At 34.0% G+C, this 21,875-nt stretch overlaps 2 protein-coding genes across 5 annotated transcripts in view; one reads left to right on the forward strand and one right to left on the reverse strand.

Annotated features, from left to right (window-relative positions):
• SLC25A40 (solute carrier family 25 member 40) overlaps positions 1-17,287 on the forward strand; it is a 58,436-nt gene extending 41,149 nt beyond the window's left edge. For 2 of the 3 annotated variants that reach the window (XM_028490118.2, XM_028490117.2), the window contains exons 5-10: positions 1,657-1,724; positions 3,414-3,538; positions 4,209-4,382; positions 8,378-8,487; positions 11,161-11,242; positions 13,536-13,871. In XM_028490118.2, coding sequence (XP_028345919.1) covers positions 1,657-1,724; positions 3,414-3,538; positions 4,209-4,382; positions 8,378-8,487; positions 11,161-11,242; positions 13,536-13,714 — 738 coding nt within the window. In that variant the 3' untranslated portion in view covers positions 13,715-13,871. Of the gene's footprint in view, positions 1-1,656; positions 1,725-3,413; positions 3,539-4,208; positions 4,383-8,377; positions 8,488-11,160; positions 11,243-13,535; positions 13,872-15,106 lie in introns of those variants that run through there. The other variant, XM_028490119.2, reaches the window with a different exon arrangement.
• Positions 17,288-18,996: 1,709 nt separating this feature from the next.
• Positions 18,997-21,875, reverse strand: part of RUNDC3B (RUN domain containing 3B) — a 160,811-nt gene continuing 157,932 nt past the window's right edge. For both annotated transcript variants that reach the window (XM_055085053.1, XM_024129865.3), the window contains one exon: positions 18,997-21,698. In XM_055085053.1, coding sequence (XP_054941028.1) covers positions 21,553-21,698 — 146 coding nt within the window. In that variant the 3' untranslated portion in view covers positions 18,997-21,552. The remainder of the gene's footprint in view (positions 21,699-21,875) is intronic.

The raw sequence follows: 21,875 nt of genomic DNA on the forward strand, positions 1-21,875 counted from the left end.
TCTTCCTGGACCAGGGATCGAACCCGTGTCCTCAGCATTGGCAGGTGGATTCTTAACCACTGTGCCAGCAGGGAAGTCCCTGTTTGTTTTTATTCAGTTGGGATTTTTTTGAGATTTTGGGCTCTGATATCTTTCACTAATTTGGGGAAGTTTTTGGTCATCATTTCATCAGGTAATTTCCTGTTCTATTCTGTTTCCTTTCCTCTGTGACTCCACATAAACCTGTGTTATACCACTTGATATTTCCCCTCAGGTCTCTGAGGCTCTGGTAATTTTTCTTCATTCTCTTTTTTTGGCCACGCTGCACAGGTTGCTGGATCATAGTTCCCTGATCAGGGATTGAACCGGGCCCTTGGCAGTGAAAATGCAGAGTCCTAACCAGTGGACTGCCAGGAAATTCCCATTTTTCTTCATTCTTTTTCTCTTCCTTCTTCAGATTTAATAAGTTCTGTCTTCAGCTCCAGTGACTCCTTGATGTCTCCTTTCTGCTGTTAAGCCCACTTAGTGAATTTTTTGTTTCAGGTTTAGAATTTTCATTTGGCAGTTTTTTTATAGTAACTATTTCCTTGCTGAAATACAAATTTGTCCATTCATTATGCATACATCATCTTTTAAATTCTTGAACGTGTTTATAATAGGTGCTTTGGAGTGCTTGTCTGCTGATTGCATCGTCTTAATCATCTCAGTGTTGGTTTCTGTTGACTACTTTTTCTTTGAATATGGGCACATTTTCTTGTTTCTTTTTATGTCTAATGAATTTTGATTGGATAGTGAACATTATGAAGAATGCATTGTAAAGACTGTGGATTTTTTTATATTCTTCTAAAGAGTCGGTTCTGTTCTAGAAAGCAGTTAACTTTGGCTGTATTCAGCCTTTCACACTCAGGCACCATTGTGGTGGGCTGCAGCTGAAATTTCTGCCCAGCCTTTAGTTGCTGGGGTTTTTTTTTGTTTGTTTTTGCCAGAACTCTGTTGTCTTCTCTTGGGGTTGCATAACTTAGTGGTGAGCCACGTTTTGTGGCTGATTTTGTCTCTAAATTTGGGGGCTTATGTCCTTTGCAGCCTTTTTTCCTAGGATTTCTCTTGTAACTTTCTGATTAGTCTACCAGACTGAACTGTGATATTTGCCATATCAAGCAAGTAAATGTGCTTTTCCTTGCAACTCCCACAGGCAAAAAGCTGTAAATTTGCAAATCTCGCTCATTGCACTTTGTCTTTCAACAGTAAGCTTCCCTATAGTTTCTACTTGCTTTTGGTTCTTCTCCAGAGATTTCAGATACTGGGTTTAAATAATATTTTCTCAGATTTCATAATTGGACAGGAGAGTTAATCTCTGCTATTCATCCACTTCCTTTTTATAATAATCTTTGAAAACATTGCTTCTAAGCCTTAAGTAGAACAATCCCAAGCTGAGTAATGTAGGTTTTATTCTGTAAGCAGGAAGTATCATCCAGAAATGCTTTACTTGTGTTTGAAAGTTGAGAAAAATTCTTTTTATTTTTTTTTTAAAGAATGGGCATACATAAATCTGAGAAGCTTTTATTTTAGAAATAAGTGCTTGAAAGAAGCAAATTACTAATCAATTATGACTACAAACTTTTTTGTATATAAGGTTCAAGTGTATATTTTGACCACTTCTTTCTATTATAATTTTAGGATGCCTTCTTGAAAATCATTCGAAATGAGGGCATTAAATCCCTGTGGAGTGGCCTTCCTCCTACCTTGTAAGTTGAAATCTAATATTTTTCTTACTAAATGATGGTTGTTATTTTGCCTTATAATCAGCCTCGTTGGACAACATCATGCATTTTTAATATTAGTGCTTTTTCATTTTCTAGAGTATTTTTTTGTGAATCTCACAGCTATCCACACATTTGATGATTTGCTGGAGGGATTCACAGGACCTAAAGGTGATACTCATATCTGTGGTTTACTACAGCAAAAGAAACGAAGCAGAATCAGTAAGGGGAAAGGACACAACAGGAGTCGACCAGGCAAAGGCACCCCGAGCCCTCCCGTGTGACACTGCAGAGCGTGTGCTGCTCCTCCCAGCACTGAGCTGCAGCGGCACACGCAGTGTTTCTGTCTCATGCAGCTCTGGAGTCTGAGTCTAGGGCTTGTATTGCGGGCTGATGACATAGGCATATTCTGTTTGTGACCAGCTGTGATTACCAAAACTCCAGCACCCCAAAAGCAAGCAGATGTTTACCAAAAATCGCATCATTTGCACAAATTAACCTAGACAAGCTGGTTTAGTGCTCTGGACATACAGAAAAAAACTTGTTATAGGGAATATTCCAAGGGCTAAATTCCTTGGGGGTGACCAAAGGTCAAGCAGGCAGATAGGTCCTCCTGAAGATATAGATTAGAGCAGCTAGGCCTGCTGTGTTCACTTTGGTGCACAAGCATAATTTTTTTTTTCATGTTCAGAAATTAAGAATTTAGTGTTCATTTGACTGTTTATTTTACTAAAATAATGAGAGGTATTGTGCTATGTATACTTTCCTTTTCCAGATAATTATAATTCTCTACTAACTAGCTATTATATGAATTAACATGACAAACTAGTAAGGCTGAATGTAAAAATCCCATAATATCTTGACTTTCTCTGCCTCCTTTCTTTCTAATTTATCTTTTTATAGAGCACATTAGTCAGTTTTGAGGCATATATTCTAAACAGTGCCTGAGGTTATAAAGTTAGCAGTAGATCCAAGAGCAGCAGTCAGTCTTATTCCTACATTCTCATCATCACACTTCACTATAGAACTTTAGGCATTTCCATGTGTGGTCTGTTAATGTCCTTGGTTAGGCCATAAACAGAGACTGGTTTTTTGTTGCATTAATATTTATGACATGACAGTACCTGCAACTTTGTGTTTAATTAATAACTCCCTCTTGATATTTTCATTTAAAAGAATAAGTCATTGGAATTTCCTCAAAACTCTAGTATATATAATTCCAGCGACATGAATTGTAATTTATTTTCAGTTATAAGCACGTATGATATATGGTCCACAGTTCAAAAGAATTTTACAATTGTGCTTGTACTTTTAACTTTAGTGATTTTCATGTTATCATAATGTAGTTGGGAAGGAAGACCAGAAACAGAGTAAGTCAAGGAGATAGAGAAGTGTCCTCATTTGTCTTTTCCTATTTATGACCTGACTGGGTGCTCTGTAACTTAACTTCTCAACTACAATATAAACCTTTGGAGAGCAGATACCTACTTTACACCTTGTTGTTGCCTAAGTTAAACACTAATAATTTTTTAAATTAAAAAAAAATTGATCTCATGGCTGATTTGTTGTGGTTTTCAGCTTATATAAAATAGAAGGATTTTATCTTATATTTAATAATAAGAATATGCTCAAGCCCTTGATAATGTTGTACAAATCTTTTTGTGTTTCTAACAGAGTGATGGCAGTTCCTGCCACAGTTATTTATTTTACCTGCTATGATCAATTAACTGCTCTTCTGAGATCTAAATTAGGAGAAAATGAAAGCCGCATACCAATTGTTGCTGGAATTGTGGCCAGACGTAAGTAATAAATTATATGTTTTCATTCGGATTTCTGCTTAATGCTTGTTTTAAAATTTTGACATTCATAGAGAATTTGTTTAAAATACAGAGTATCGGTAAAGATATATTTTGCATTGTAGTTTGTACTAATTTGTTAATATCTATACTCTAGAATTCATGTTGTATGGTGACTGCCATCAGAATGAGATGGGATCAGCCTATCCCTGTCAAATCTTGGACAGAGATTTTAGATTTGAGATTTTAGACTTTAGATTCCAGATTTTAGGATGATAACAGATAGCTGTCAAATTAATGCCAACGTCTTTAATCATTTTCCTTATAGACTTTGAGATTCAGAGTTTAATCATAAGGAAATTTGCCTCTGCACAGAAGGACATTTTTCTCTGTGCAGTGGAAGTGAGGTTTGTAGTAGTCGTGGTTGATGTATAAGGGTTGTGGAACTGCTCTTGAAAGAGTTGAAACCAGAAAGAGTAAGGTATGTGAAATACCTTTATCAAGGAAAAAAATCTGAGCCAGTATGGTTGGTATCATAAGATATTTGATTTTAAGGTTTGCTTCATTTCAGAATAAAAGCTTAAAATACAAAAATGCATGAAATATTAATTTTTGCATGTGTGTTTTCATAATGCATGGCTTTATTTTTGTTGTATTTGCTTGTTTGTACTAGTTGGTGCAGTAACTGTAATAAGTCCACTGGAATTGATTAGAACCAAGATGCAATCTAAGAAGTTTTCTTACGAGGAACTGCATCAATTTGTCAGCAAGAACGTTTCTGAAGATGGTTGGATTTCCCTCTGGAGGGGCTGGGCTCCTACCGTTCTTAGAGATGTACCATTCTCAGGTAGGGTTTATTGGCAGGTTTGCCTTACGTATCACTTTTAAATCAACTAAATTTTAAACCCTTTAAGGCTAAAGGTAAGTTATCTTCTTTAGTGACCACACACTCCTAGTTCAGTGTTGGGCTCTCAGATCTTGATAAGTATTTATTGAATGAACAGTTTCTAATTCAAGCCTGGCTTTCTTTTCTCTTTGTGTTTATGTTTAATTTCTTTTTAAACATTAATTGGTGTGTATTCATAGTTAGATAATGCAAAGTACCTTAAGTACTACAAATCAAGATATTATAAAATACATTTAAGGGACTTCCCTGGTGGCGCAGTGGTTAGGAATCCACCTGCCAATGCAGGGGAAACGGGTTCGATCTCTGGTCCGGGAAGATCCCACATGCCGCAGAGCGACTGAGCCCGTGTGCCACAACTACTGAGCCTGTGCTCTAGAGCCTGCAAGCCACAACTACTGAAGCCTGTGCGCCACAACAAGAGAAGCCACCGCAATGAGAAGCCCGCACACTACAACGAAGAGTAGCCCCCACTCGCCACAACCAGAGAAAAGCATGTGTGCAGCAACGAAGGCCCAATATGGCAGTAAATAAATAAGTACATATATACATACATACATACGTTTAAGACCACCTGTGAATTATATTGACTCCTACTTTTTTCAGTTACTAAAGATAAAAATCTCCCCCACTGAGTGTCCTGTAGGGACTATTATAAATCAGATTCGAGATTGTTCTAATCATTGAATTATGCAAAGGGAGAAAAATCATGAAAAAGAAGTGCAAAAATAACAAATAACTTATAGAATGTGCATATTTCAGTAGTGTTGGGTTGGCCAAAAAGTTCTTTCGGGTCTTTGGTAACATGGGAAAATCCCGTGGCCAACCCAGTATTTCTCTCGTGAATCTCAGAAGTTTCCATTTAAAACCTGGAAGATTGCAGCACTATTTACAATAGCCGGGACATGGAAGCAACCAAAGTGTCCATTGACATATGAGTGGATAAAGAAGATGTGGCACATACATACAATACAATGGAATATTACTCAGGCATAAAAAGGAGTGAAATTGAGTTATTTGTAGTGAGGTGGATGGACCTAGAGTCTGTCATACAGAGTGAAGTAAGTCAGAAAGAGAAAAACAAATACTGTGTGCTAACACATTTATACGGAATCTAAAACAAAAATGGTTCTGAAGAACCTAGGGGCAGGACAGGAAGATAGATGCAGAAGTAGAGAGTGGACTTGACACGGGGAGGGAAGGGTAAGCTGTGACGAAGTGAGTGAGTGGCATGGACACATATACACTACCAAATGTAAAACAGATAGCTAGTGGGAAGCAGCTGCATAGCACAGGGAGATCAGCTCGGTGCTTTGTGACCGCCTAGAGGGGTGGGATAGGGAGGGTGGAAGGGAGGGAGACGCAAGAGGGAGGGTATATGGGGATATATGTATATGTATAGCTGATTCACTTTGTTGTAAAGCAGAAACTAGCACACCATTGTAAAGCAATTATACTCCAATAAAGATCTTAAAAAAATAAATAAAAAATAAAACCTGGAAGAAATCATTATTGAGAACCCTTGTATTAACATTCCTTTCTTTTTCCCTTTGAGTTACTCCTTTTCTTGGGCTGTCATTCACATCTATGCATCTTTCCCTTTCCATTAGTATTTTTCTTCCAACGTTTTGTGTTCAGTTATGCTTTTGAGAAACATCATAGATTCCTAGACCAATACTTTTTCATTTAATTATATTTGATACATAAAAAGTAATGAAGATATAAATTATGCAGTGCACTAATAAAATGGACACCTGTGAAGTCACTTCAATATATGAATTAGAATATTGAATTTTTAAAATCATGAAATCACATATGTCCACCTCCACTGTCACATCCTCAGTGGTAACCACTACACTGAATTTTTATCGTTTATTTGATTTTTAAAAAGTAGTTTTACCATGTATGTATTACTGCTAAATAATGTTACTGACTTTTGCCTATTTTTGAGGTTTATAACTTACTTTACTCAAAAATGTAAGATTCATTCTTGGTTTTTATGTGTAACTTTTGTTTTCACTTGTGTTTATGTCTGAGAAAACAAGTAAACAATGCTGTGAACATTTTTTTTTTAACATGTATGGGTGTAAGAAACTTCAGTTTTAGATTTGCTGGTTCACGTAAATATACACATTTTAAATTTTATGTGGTAATATCAAACCCTTTTCTAAAGTGATTGTGCAGATCACAACCACCAGCTTCCTGCTGCTTCATTTCAAACCCTCACCAGCACTTTTATTGCCAAAAGTTCTTAATTTTTGTTTACCTAGTAATATAAAGTGGTATCTCACTTTAACTTATATTTCCCTGATTATTAATGAGGTTGGACACTGTTTCATTGGCCATTTATTTATCCATAATCGATTAGGGATTACGGCTGAAATAAGTATTCATTTCCTCCTCGTATGGATAGTTATCCAGGCATCATTTATTGAATAACCATACCTGCTGCTGGGATTTGTTGTGTCACCTGTCGTATCAAAGTTTCATATATGCATGGATGTGTTTCACTGGCCAATTTGTTTAACCCTGTGCTAACAGTACAGTACTGTCTAAATTAAAGTGCGTAATAAAAAAATCTTCGTTACCTTTTTTTTTTTTTTTGCCGTAGGAATGTCCTTTTTCTTTATAACTCTTAAAGTCTTTTAGTAGAGATTTAAAATTTTCTTTATAAAGGTTACATATACAACCCTTTTTTCTAACATTCATTTATAGGTACCACTCACCCACAACTTTTGGTGCCTATTTTAAAAGACCTGTTTGTTTAAAAAAAAGCTGTCTGAATCTTTGTGGCTGCTGCAGTGTTACCGTCAATTCTTGTCTATTAGCTTATATTCAGCTACTTGTAAACTCTTATAGATTCTAATTTGCCTATCTTTTAGGTTTTCTATGTAGACAGTAATATGTAAATTGTAACTACTTTATTTCTTCATTTTTTTAATAGTTACAGCTTTTTTTCTATAAATACTTTGCTTACTGTGCTGCCTAGTACCGTTTTGAATAGCAGCGATAGTGTTGCATCCCGATCATTTCCTCGTTCTAAAGGAAATAGTTGTGTTGTTTCACCATTAATAATTTTTGCTACAAGTTCTTGATGCATATCCTTTATCAAGTTGGAGAATTTCCCTTTTATTCCTAGGTTTCTAAGAAATTTCTTTGTTTGCTTTAAATGAAAGTGTATTGAATTTTAGAAAATGCTTTCCCATCATTTTTAGATGATCATACAGTTCTGTTAATGTGGTATATGGCATCTAAAGCACTCATTATATTTACTGCCTTTGCGTTCATCAGATAACTCAATTTAGTCATAGCATGTGATCGTTCATGAGATAGTCTGGCTTCAGTTGCTGATTATTATTTTTTATTTTTTAGGATTTTTACATCAATGTTCATGAATGAGATGGAACTGTACTTTTCCTTTCCTCTCCTGTCCTTGTCAGGTTTTGAAATTAAAGTCCTACTTTTTACTGATTCATAGTTTTTTTGTTTATAAGAAGACTACTAGAATATTATTGAGATTTTTTTTAACATCTTTATTGGAGTATAATTGCTTTACAATGGTGTGTTAGTTTCTGCTTTACAACAAAGTGAATCAGTTATACATATACATAAGTTCCCATATCTCTTCCCTCTTGCATATCCCTCTCTCCCACCCCTCTAGGTGGTCACAAACCACCTAGCTGATCTCCCTGTGCCTTGCGGCTGCTTCCCACTAGCTATCCACCCTACGTTTAGTAGTGTATATATGTTCATGCCACTCTCTCACTTCGTCAGAGAATTTTTTTTTTTTTTTAAATCTCGCCTAGTATGTGTCTAAGCAGAAAGCAAGGTTTGTCAAGACTAGAATTCTCTTTTCTTTAACATACAGTATTCCTTAACTATTTAAAGTCCACATTTCATTTCTAAATATGTGTTCATTTCATTCTCTGTTTTTACAGCAATGTACTGGTATAACTATGAAGTTTTAAAGAAGTGGTTGTGTGCAAAATCTGGCTTATATGAACCGACATTTATGATCAACTTTACTTCAGGGGCATTGTCTGGTTCTGTAAGTTTATTCTTTTGTTGTTAATATTCCACAATAGTGATAATTGTCTTACTAAAATAGAACAAAATATTATATAGCATTTCATGTCTATTGAGATAGTACTTTGGGGCTGCAGTGTTTAAAATTTTTATAAGTATTTACTACCCTATTTTGAAGATAAATTACTAGCCATTAAATATTTTAAAATGCATTTTATCTGTTTTTATTATATTACAAATACATTATATTTTTCTGAATCGTTTGGATTTGTTAGAGCATTACAGTTGTGATAATGGTAAGAGTTTAAATAGTGCTTTATTCTTTACAAGGTATTTGGCAATTTGGTCATTAAATACCAGTAGATCTGGTTAGTTAATATTTTATAGAGTGTCATCTCATATGTATAATTGGATTAAATAGAAGTAATTTCATCCTTTGCTGCTAATTCCTGTTTCTTTGGGAACATTTTGGCTGAGTACCTCTTAAAAGAATTTTAATAGAAGTTATAGTCAGAAGGGAGAAATCTCAAATGACCATTTTTGGGTAGTAGAGAGTTTACCTTTTGCCAACCCTCCACATAATGAAAAGTTGTGTAGTGGACTTCCTTTATGCACATTCTTATCACCACGATCTTGGCCACAAAGAGCTTTCTTATACCCACATACTTAGAAAGTGAATTTGTGATGACACAGTGATGTGCTGACATATTGGAACCAAATGAAAACAAGAGTGAAGGAGCATAGTGAGGTCATGGAGACCTGCAGAAAAATACTGGAGTAACTGTATCAGAAAACCTAGGCTAAGGAAGCCCCTGAGATTGTGTTCAAAATTTAGACGTGAATATTCCCGGGTCTGAGATCTGTCAAATTAAGCCTAGTGGGGTATAAAACTATTGAGGTAAAAGAGCAATTCTTTTTAGCAATTTAAGTAGTTAGAATACCAGCAAAATCTTTTCATTATCTTTCTTATTTGTGAGGTGATTAAAAGTAACTTAATTGTATTTTATTTACATCTTAATCCAGCACGAATGAAGAAAAACAAGTACTGTTTATATTTAGAGATTCATAACAGTTGGAACTGTAGAACCAATTCTGTACTTAATGCTTTATATCTTTTAAAAAAATGGCTATATATCCTATAGCCATTGAATAATGGCTATAGGCTCTTGTCCCAGCTTTCCAGTAAAATGAAGGAACGTTCTCTATTTTACTACTTCTGCCTAACATAGAAAATTTATTTAAAAAAATTTTAATGATTTAGAAAATATTGCTGCCTTTTGACTGTTATCAAATAACAGAAAAAGCACATCAGTGGGACAATGTCCAGGCTTTCTGTCAGAAAACAAAATAGCCTAAACCATATCATTTTACGAAGTGTCAGGCTCATATCACATTGTTGCTACTTTTTTTTTTTTTTGGTGGTACCCGGCCCTCTCACTGTTGTGGCCTCTCCCGTTGCGGAGCACAGGCTCCGGACGCGCAGGCTCAGCGGCTATGGCTCACGGGCCCAGCCGCTCTGCGGCATGTGGGATCTTCCCGGACCAGGGCACAAACCCGTGTCCCCTGCATCGGCAGGCGGATTCTCAACCACTGCGCCACCAGGGAAGCCCTTTTGCTATCTTTGATACTCCTATCGGCCCTCCCTATCCAGATGTTCTGCATCTGCAGAGCCAACCAATTCGATTCCTGATTGTTAAATCCACGGATGTAGAACCGCAGATATGGAGGGCCAACTCTACTGTGCCATTTTATATAAGGGATTTGAGCATCTGCAGATTTGGGTATCTGTAACCAATACCCCCCGGATACTAAGGGACAACTGTATGTGTTAGATTGTGGAGATGGAGACACAATAATTGATTTTATCTTACCTGAGATCTTTGAAACTGATTTCATTTCAAGAACTTAAATCTTTTAACACTGACAGGTGAAATAAATATAAATGATTTTAAAGGGTGTTATATGAGCATATTGGCCAAATGTGAGTTGGGAAGCAAAAAAAAGAGACCAGGTTTTACTTTGTATGATTGTTGTATCAAATATTATGAGACATTCTTCAGGGAATTTATTCTTTCAAAAAACCTTCATTGCTTAATTAGGGCATTATGAAAATAATTGTTAAATTGATTCATTTTGAGGTAAGTTTTTAAAAATGTGACTTGTGAGCTACATTTCATAAATATGTTGAAACCTATAAAGAAAAGGTATATAGAACTAAAAGTACATTGTCTTTTTTTAAATTTAATTTTTAATTATATTTATTTTAAAAACATTTGTTGGAAATTTTTCAATGCTTACTAGATACTTGAGAATTTGCACTTTAAAATATTAGACCTTCATATGTAGTAAAGGAATAATGGAACACACAGGAGCATCAGAAAATGTGAATACTGGTTTCAGAGTCAAAGAGGTCTGGTTGGAATTCTGACTCTGCCACTAATAGTTGTGTGACCTCAGGAAAATAGGGGAACTTTTCTGAGACTGTTTACTTACTCCTGAATTTTGGGAGGAATACCTAAGACATATATCTGTTTTCTTTAATAGAGCTTCTTTTAAATACCTCTGGTTTCATTTTATGTTTCAGTTTAGTTGTGATTTTTATTACTATCCTTATTAAGTAATGTACTAATTAGAATATTAAAATACTCTAGGAAAAATTTAAAAATAGATTTAAATCAGTTTTACTTTTTGTTAGTTTGCAGCTGTTGTAACTTTGCCATTTGATGTGGTAAAAACACAAAAGCAGACACAACTTTGGATATATGAAAGTCGGAAAAGTAAGTGTAATTAATTTACTACATTTTTAAGATGCCATGAAAAATTTTTTCTTTCCAGATACTAAGTTAGGAGTATCTAAAATAAGGAAAACAAGATTTTTTTTTCCTTTGTTACCTTACTCTTTATCTAACTCAAACTAATACACTGTCAGAATGGAATACCCAGAAAAAAATACTCTAAACCTAAACAAAAAATTTAAGAAATCTTAAAGACTGTGTATTTTGCCTGCCATGAGTTAAGTCTCATACCTGCTATATAGAAGATTAAATTATGTAAGTAGTCTTTCAAATAAATGTAGGCAAACCAGGGTGAAGGATAGGCAATACTGGGAAACCTTTTTCTTAGTGCATCTTGTTTCATTAGTATGCATACACATTTTGTTGTTGTTGATTTTTTAGCTTCCCTTCTTTTGATGTGTTTTTTCTGCCTATTATCCCATCTATTTCTTTATAACCTATAATTTCTTCTAGAACAAAAGCGTACTCTCAGTTGCTTCTACTAGATCCATTCTGTTGTTATTATAGAAAGTATAGCAAGCCCACTGGAAATGGGGCTTCGATTGTTTCTGAAACATACAATTGTTAGGATTTGATAAATTTGGATGGTCAGTAGATGAGTGTTTATTTTATTGTTGTCTATGCTTGAAATATTTAATAATCAGTGTTTCCTTACACTGTAAGAAGTTGCTTATCACCTGTAGGATTAGCTCTTTGATGTTGGATCTTTAGGCAGGAGATACTTTCGAGGTTCTGTTAGAGCTCTGCAGTGGCTTACCTCCAGTTGATAACTCTTTCTGTTCTTTCTCTTTTACATTAATTTCACCCTGCTATTAAAATAGAGACCAGTCTGGGACTTGAGTTCTATAAGATTAGAAATACCCAGCTACTTGGCCTCCTTTCTTTTACCAGTTGTTTCCAGAATTTAAATGAAATAATTTAAACATGAAGTATAAGTTACCAACTTGTAAAGTTTTTGTCATTGACTTTTTTTAGAGGGTTAAATTCCAGTCATAAATATTTTGTTCTTGGTTTTAAAATGTGTATGTAATTACTATATATATATACTTACACTATTTATATTGATAGGTTAGCTGCTTAAGTAAATCACAAGGCCTCATTTATCTTCATAGGCAGAGAATCTGATATTTTATATAAAAGAAATTTTGAGATAATGAGCCCTTCTTCATTAAGTGGCAAATTCTAAAAAGCTGTTTTTGAAAGCTATCTTTCTCTAATTTTTCCCTTTTTTCCTAGGCATACTTAATAATATGTACTTTAGTCTTTCTTCATGACTGAGAGTTGTCATCATTGTACACATTGATTACTGTAGAGTTTCATAATGCAGCTCTCAGAAGCTAGTGAGGATAACTTAGGAGTGTTTGCCCATCATTCAGTGGTCTCAGACCACGACTTTGAAATCTTCAGCTTCACAGTTTTCACGTGGTAGTATGCCTACTTCTCGGCAGACTTTTTGCACCTATTGCATCTAGTAGTCTGTGGGTTAAGCCAGATGCTTGTAATCGTTGTGTAAAATGAAGGTAAGCAGACTTTATGTATGAACAGCTCATTCATGAGGGTTTATGTTTGAACTTCAGTAACATCTATTTTTGCTGTTTTCAAAAGATATATAAATTAGTTTTTACTGTGTTCCAGATATTTGAGTAATTGCAAATAAGTGAGATGTTACTGTTAGTTACAGGAAAAAATCTTCCCTTTGGAGGAGATAGCACTGCTTTAATTTATTTCAAGACTGGTGTATCTAGTATTCAGAAAGGTTTTAATAAAGCAGGACCTCACTAGGGAGGAATGAGCTATTTTCCTCAAAACCTCTTTTTGGGAAAAAAATTTTTTTTTGAAGTATGCAATAAAAATTCATGAAAAATGGTTATCAGGGCTTTACTTTGGCTTTGGGAACCCCATGAAGATTTCTCTACATCTTTAAAATTTTTCATTATGAAAGGTTTTTAAGATGTGGAAAAAAGTACAAAGGATATACATACCACCAAGCTTAAGAAACAAACATCATCAATTCAGAAGAAGTCTTCTGTATATTCCTCCTTGACTGCATCTGGTCCTTTGTACCTTAAAACTTATTGCCTTTATGATTTTTTCTTTTTACTGAATCCAACTATTAAAAATAAGATTTAAAATAGCTCTTTAGGTAAATAGATCTGTTCTTACAATAGTGAAATGATATACCACAAAGGCCATAAACACTCTTTTATGTGTATTATCTGTATTAGAAATTAAGTGGTAATTTATAATAGCATCATTTCTTTATTTTAACACTTAGTTTCTATGCCTTTGCAAATGTCAACGTGGGCTATAATGAAGAACATTGTTGCTAAGAATGGACTTTCCGGATTATTTACAGGTAAAAATATTTCCTTTATCAAATCATTGACTAAAATGATTACTTTTACCTTTAAATCTATCACCTTCCTAAATTACCTTTCAGCAGGAAATTACTGAAAATATTCCACATTTACTATTTCCTCCTAAATATCTTTGCTATAAAAGTTTAAAAATGTTAAATAACAGTAGATTTACTATTGATATTTCTAGAGGAGGTGAGGAGTGAGCAGTTTGGCTTCTCCTTTGACAGCAGTTTATGGGCCAGTATTTCATATATCACTTCACTTACTTTGGTAACTATCAGAACGAAAACAAATAAGTTACATGTAAAAAAATAAGGTAAAATTTGTAGGGTTTATGTTTGAACTTCAGTAACATCTATTTTTGCTGTTTTCAAAAGATATATAAATTAGTTTTTACTGTGTTCCAGATATTTGAGTAATTGCAAATAAGTGAGATGTTACTGTTAGTTACAGGAAAAAATCTTCCCTTTGGAGGAGATAGCACTGCTTTAATTTATTTCAAGACTGGTGTATCTAGTATTCAGAAAGGTTTTAATAAAGCAGGACCTCACTAGGGAGGAATGAGCTATTTTCCTCAAAACCTCTTTTTGGGAAAAAAATTTTTTTTTGAAGTATGCAATAAAAATTCATGAAAAATGGTTATCAGGGCTTTACTTTGGCTTTGGGAACCCCATGAAGATTTCTCTACATCTTTAAAATTTTTCATTATGAAAGGTTTTTAAGATGTGGAAAAAAGTACAAAGGATATACATACCACCAAGCTTAAGAAACAAACATCATCAATTCAGAAGAAGTCTTCTGTATATTCCTCCTTGACTGCATCTGGTCCTTTGTACCTTAAAACTTATTGCCTTTATGATTTTTTCTTTTTACTGAATCCAACTATTAAAAATAAGATTTAAAATAGCTCTTTAGGTAAATAGATCTGTTCTTACAATAGTGAAATGATATACCACAAAGGCCATAAACACTCTTTTATGTGTATTATCTGTATTAGAAATTAAGTGGTAATTTATAATAGCATCATTTCTTTATTTTAACACTTAGTTTCTATGCCTTTGCAAATGTCAACGTGGGCTATAATGAAGAACATTGTTGCTAAGAATGGACTTTCCGGATTATTTACAGGTAAAAATATTTCCTTTATCAAATCATTGACTAAAATGATTACTTTTACCTTTAAATCTATCACCTTCCTAAATTACCTTTCAGCAGGAAATTACTGAAAATATTCCACATTTACTATTTCCTCCTAAATATCTTTGCTATAAAAGTTTAAAAATGTTAAATAACAGTAGATTTACTATTGATATTTCTAGAGGAGGTGAGGAGTGAGCAGTTTGGCTTCTCCTTTGACAGCAGTTTATGGGCCAGTATTTCATATATCACTTCACTTACTTTGGTAACTATCAGAACGAAAACAAATAAGTTACATGTAAAAAAATAAGGTAAAATTTGTTGTGAATTTTTTCTATTCTCTTTTCAGGCCTAATTCCTCGTTTAATTAAAATTGCTCCTGCTTGTGCTGTTATGATCAGTACATATGAATTTGGAAAGTCTTTTTTCCAGAAACAAAATGCTCGAAGACAGCAATACTAGAGATGCTATTTCAACGTGAAATAACAACCATGACCAAATAATAAGATGGAGAATCTTAGACAAGAGCTTTTTTTCACCATTATCTTACAATGGTTTTATATCTTTCTTATCTATAATTTAAATGAATAGTAAATTTCTACTTTGCATTTAAATCATAATCCTAATTTTTAAATAAATTTTTTATCCTAATTTTTGAGATTTTGAAAAAGATATTCCAGAAATCATAACCATTGAGCATTCTTGTAAAGAAGAATTATTCTACACTGAAAGCAATAATCTCAGAGTTTGATACAAATCTTGGTGTAAGTTAATCCTATTGGGAGTGTGTCAGAGACAACAGAACATTTTGAATTGTGTGCTGAATGATGTACAGAGTCTAAAAGAAAAATTCGCAAATCTTTTATACACATTTAAATCACAGACATAGATATTTAAGTATTTCAGCAAAGTAGATAATGGAAGGCAGTCTTTAGATAACATTATTCACATATACCACATATTACCTATAAGTTATTTTCTTTAATTCACATGCATTTGGTATTTTGTTTTTTTACCTTGTTACTGTTCTAAGGCCTCATGAATATTCGGATTTCTCTGATCAGAGGTGTATGGTTATTTTATCTTCATGAACCAAAAATTAATAATTTGTGTGATATTGATGCTGCTATTTTTGATGACTAAAGACCCTGTATTATCTACTGTCTCTGCAAGAGAGGGAGCTTTTACTGCCTGTATCAGATGTTCACTTCAGTCAAACTTGGGTGTGCCCTGGGAAACCACATTATATTCAGACCAGTAAAAATGCTGTGTCAGCACAGGAAGGGCCTCTGGTTTCAGCTGTCCTGTCACGTAAGTATCACCATTTGTGGAGTTCTCTAGGTCATTTCTATTGGCTTGTTCTAACAAAATTGAGACTATTACTACAGTATCAGTCACAGAATATTTCCAAAATGTCCCTTGATTTTACACATCTCACATTAGCATGCTAGACCAAGAACTAAACAGGCAGCAGTTTCCTTGAAGAAAGAGCTTTTGGTCACTGGAGGCTAATGCCTAAATAATTTAGTTAATGAATGTAAGAATGAAATAAAAAGGATATGATTTCAAGACAAGAAACAATATTCTTTTTTAATATTTTTGTTTTTCTCAGGATCTGTATCCTGTGAGAAAAAGCACTTTATTGCAGTCTATGTGAATTTTATGAAAATGTGAAGCATTTTTTCCCCTAAAATAGAGTAATATATTTAAGTGACAAATCTCTAGTGTTTGTTGGTAGAGGAATTAATGTATTTTCTAATATAGCAGAAAACTATTTATGTTTCACCAGAAATAAACTCTGTAGCATTTGTATTTAACCTTTTGTTTATTTTATCCTGTGTTGATTTACCTTGTTTGCAACATATATATCCATAAAAATATATTTATAACTTTGACTTATATTTTCATTAAAATATTTTGTGCTTTCTTAAAATATCACTGTGTTTCTAGCTAAATATTGTCATATAAAATCATTATGTTAATGCTGTACTACACACATATATATATAAAAAAACACACACATGAAAGTTTATCTTGAACACTGATGTTTAACAGTATTAAATTTAAATTTACCTTGGTTCTGCTATGCTTCTTTTTGATAAGTGGTAGAAAAAGGCAGAAAAATTTAGGTTTTGAAATGCTCTCAAAAAGCGGTCACATATTTCAACTTAATGTCACTTATAAACAACGGAAGGGAAATTTTCATCCTCCCCCCACCCCACTACTGACTGCAGTTGTGAAAAATTCTTTCTTACTTTATGACTAGAATAACTTAAATAAATCTAATTCCCTACAGTTTTTCTAACATACATTACATGCAATGTATCTGAATGAAAAGAAGGCTGAACTCTGAAGCTTTCTCTATACTTAAGTGGTCCAGAAGCATTAACAGTAGCAACTGAAAAGCATTTGGTTACAAATTGTGTTCTTGGTAATGTTTCTGAAAGGAAACAGTTTCATTCTGTTAATGTTAATTTCTAACATACACATTTAAATTTTTTAAGAAACACGTCTTATGCAAGTATTACATGTTTGCTACCTTTCATATAATACACGTTTGACTTTTTAAAAAGGTCATATGGAATTAAAGTAAAATTTTCTTTTATTTCTAGGAAGACTATTCACTATGCTTATTTAGTCACATCACATTTGACTACTTTAAATCCTAACCTCTTTTTTTCTGGGGCACAAATCACAGGGATATGGGAAAGTTTAGTGTATCACTTTAAAATTTTTTTTCCAAAATGAACTTTTAAAAATAAATTACTGCTGTTATATTTTAATCTATCCTTCAACACTTACTGAGACCTTTTATGTAGTAGGCAGTATAAAAAGCACTGGAGATAAGATGACATTTCAAATACTCTCACTGGCCTTCAGGTTTCAGCTGTGATTGCTACAAGTATGCAAAAGGAGTGATGGAAAAGCTGAAGAATTCTCCCCTCAGCCTGTGGTGGAGGGACTGGTCCGGAAATGCTTCTAAGATTAGGACATGCGATCCAATTAAACATACCTGGAGGCTGGGAGTCTTCAATCAGGCAGTGGTATTTAGCACCAGTGGCTTGAGCAGAGAGTATACAGGGCCATGTGGTAGGAGATAGATAAGATTGGAAATGGAGTCCAAGGGGCCTTGTCTGCCAAAGGAGGAACAAGAAGCAAGAGGGAGCCAAGTAAGTATTTTTGGCACCGCTTTAAAAGTTAGAGTTGTGTTCTGTTTTGGTTTTCCCCCAAGACCAGTATTTTCTTTGAACTGAAAGAAAATAGGATAGCACAGTTTAGCACAGCTATAGAACAGAAAACACTAGAATGTGTCACGTGTTAAGGCCAAGTGCTGTGTAGTGAAACTTTGGTTTTAGTTGGGCTTTAGAAAAATAACTGGCAGTATGAAAAACGGGACTTATAATGTGATCTATTTAAAAACAAAAGTTTTGGTTTGGATTAAAATATATTTTTAAAAGGTACCACTGTGACATTGGTATAATTTTATCTTCTCTCTCCTATCAGTGAAAAAAAACCAAATGCTAAAGCAAAATACAAGGTGCTTTGCTTACAGAAGAGCAAAGTGGACTAGTTTTAAAAAAAAAATGAGCCCTGATGTTCAAAGCAGTCATGTGACATTTCCAAGGTAATCCAATGTATTAGTTTATCAAAACTAGAAACTGTAACCAACAATAGGAAAATTTAACAAAGAATTTACATAAGTTGTAAATTTGAGAAACATTTTTAACCACTTGAAAACTTGTATGTAAATCTAATAAAGATGACCTAAATAAAAACCAGCTGAGTCTACTTGCATTTTTAAGGTTTCTGTCAATCATAATTAATAGTCGTCTGTATTTGGTACTTACCACTTAAGAACTTATACATATGATTTTATTTAATGTTGACATCTTGATGCCATCAGGCAGGTGCTGAGAAGATGGTGATGTTTCCATTTTACAGGTGAGAAAACAAACATGGTTATTGCATAATAAAATCAGAACACTGCCAAAACCAGTACTGTACTGTACCACTTCAGTAGATGTTGTCAGCTTTAAAGCATATCATGTCATTTTTAAAAAAATAAAATTATTTAATTTGATACAAAATGAGGATTCCTCCAAAACCATTTTCATATTAGTATTTTAGGTGTTAATATACACTTACCACATTTGTTGAAAGGAAAGTTCACTGTACATCTTGAATAAAGTAACTTTTTGTCAAGGAAAAAATAAGACTACTACTGCATGGTACAAAATGTTTAATATACATGCAACAAGTATCGTACATCAAGGCAACAAAATACACATGGAAATAGTAGCATATAGTTCAGCATTCTATTTAGGGGGAGGGTGTGTGAACAAGAAACACTACCACCTAAAATTAAAGATTGAGACATACCTCATGCAAACACTAACAGACTACCTCTATGACTAGTGTGAAATGAACCGTGTAGAAACCTGAAGTCACATTAGCAGGTGAATTTTATACCAAGAGCTCCAAGAAAGGAGAAAAAGTCATTATCCTCAGATGTCAGGTTTAAATCTGCATTTAGCAGCATGTTAAGATGCACAAGTTATTGTACACATGAGGCAAATCTGAAAAATTTGATCAATTAGGGAACCTTGTATTTCCTTTCGATATTATAAAAATGTATGGAAAAAATTTAACAATGATTTTTTTTTTAATTACTGAAGGATAATAAATGACATTTGAGAGTGGACCATGAATGAAAGCATTTAAACATTCTGATAGCTGTTTGTTTGTTAGGAAAGCAGCAATAGTGCTTAAGGCTAGCCTAAAATTTCTTAAGTTCCCTCCTTAACCATCTCATTCCCTCCTCGCAGGGTTCCCACTGTCCTCAGTTAAACCTTCCTTCTGTTCCCCCATGCTGATTCCAAACTGCTTTAGATACCTCTCGCTCACAATAATGTGTACAGAATTAAGAATAAAGGTACCATTTCTCAATATCTGCATTACTGCAAGTACTAAAGCCTCAAGCTAAAGGAATAAAGCTCTGAATATGTTCTGGTACATCTAAGATCATTTATTTTAAGGGATTTCAGGCCTTCTTTGTCCCTGAAATGACACTGTTTGAATGATCTTACATATAAGACTAGCCTTGTTACTGTTTATTATCTTAAATTCCAAATGATGAGCGTAAAGCTCTAAATATTTCAGAGAACTCTAAATATTTCAAGAGAACCACCACACTCCCACTTTTTTTTTTTTTTTTTTTTTTTTTTGCGGTACGCGGGCCTCTCCCTGTTGCGGCCTCTCCCGTTGCGGAGCGCAGGCTCCGGACGCGCAGGCTCAGCGGCCACGGCTCACGGGCCCAGCCGCTCCGCGGCATGTGGGATCTTCCCGGACCGGGGCGCGAACCCGTGTCCCCTGCATCGGCAGGTGGACTCTCAGCCACTGCGCCACCAGGGAAGCCCCTCACATTTCTAATACAAAGAATGACTAACAAGTGCTTCTTGTCTCCTCTCAATAAAAAATTTTAGGAGGAACATTCATTCTATATGTCAAAGTTACTACGTTTGAATGTAATGTTAACAAATAAAAATAGCATATGAAGTCCCCAGTAAGTACTGTAGTAGCCTCTTCATGTAAACAATGTATAAAACTTCTTTGGCACAGCTGATCATGTTTTCCTCATATTACTTACTATAGAAAATATACTTCATACATTTTCTCTTTCAATATGGTGGAATTTTTAGGGACAAATGTACAGTTGTTCCAAAATTTGCAAAAATTTAAAAGACGGCTCACGGCTTTTTCAAAAAAAACTAATTTTTTACTTGTAGAAGTGGGGTAATTTTTAACATTAACGTCAATTTTTAAATGAGATTATGGTATGACTAATGACAAGCTGTAAAGCATGTATGACAATTCATTCTTGCATACGAGGCAGGAAAACAGCACTGGATGTCAGACATATTGTTAAGTATGGTGATTAGCCTACTGATCCTTACTTTAAAAGCTTCTCAGATCCTTAAATGAACTTGAACTCTTTGCCGATAAAATACTTTTTCAACATCTGTTCTACATTTTTAAATGTTTCCAGTTTATGAGACAAATTTGATCAATTTTGAAATTGATAAACTTAAGAAAATCTTGGAAAAACAAAAACAAATGTATTCACTTTACCTTAATGGTCTAAAATACTGTAAAATACTTTCGCTGTGACCCTAACAAATTTAGTAACTGCCTAACGATACATCCTACAAAATTTATATAAAGTGGAATGTTAGGCTGATGCCAAATGATAAAGAAAAACTGAATAAGCCACTGTGAAACTGCAGCTAAGAACCTTTATCTTCACTTTAAAGACAAGGCATTTAAATAGCAGAACGTGGGAAGAAATTCATGAAAAATGAAGTAACTCATTCTTAGAAAATTTAATCACTGAATAAAAGCAAAAGAAAATACTTAGCTTAAGTCTCTAGAATAAAACCTTGAACTCGGTCTCTGGCAATTATGACACATTTAAATACATGAAAATCAGCTGAATAATAAAGATGTATAATTTGCCATGGATTATTAACTTAGAGGATCTCTGAAAGTTTTTTTTAAGCCTATTCATTTTTAAACTTCCTCAGTGACAAATATAGGAATTTTAAAATGAAAAGTGGCAGAGTCATTTTTTTTTTCACTCAGAAGTTTACATGGAGTGGACTGAATTCTCTAATATAAGCGACAGAATTCCAGACATGTGCCAGAACAATATAAAATTCCAGATGTTTTCCCAGCAGTCACACTTACATAAATAGAACATTTGCAACATAAAAACTTTTGGCTTTTACATAAAATTTTTCAGGATGGAGTTAGACCTGGACTTGTCATCTCTGTTGTAGGACTTGCAAGGTAGTCATTAGATTTTAGGCTTGTTAGAGATTTGTAACTTGCCACTGATGTTAGAGACCCACAGAGACCAAGTAATGAGGGAGTATCTTCTTTACCTGAAAATTAGGATAAAATAACAAATATTTAATTTCCCTTGAAGCATAATACCAAAAAGATCCTAAAACCTTTAAAACCTTACATACTCTACAAAATAGTACAAACATATCTATAAAATCAAACACCTATATGTTAACATGTTTGATCTTTCAGTAGTTTCAATGGTACCCTTATAA

The sequence above is a fragment of the Physeter macrocephalus genome, chromosome 5 (assembly GCF_002837175.3).
Source record: "Physeter macrocephalus isolate SW-GA chromosome 5, ASM283717v5, whole genome shotgun sequence".
Classification (NCBI taxonomy): Eukaryota; Metazoa; Chordata; class Mammalia; order Artiodactyla; family Physeteridae; genus Physeter; species Physeter macrocephalus.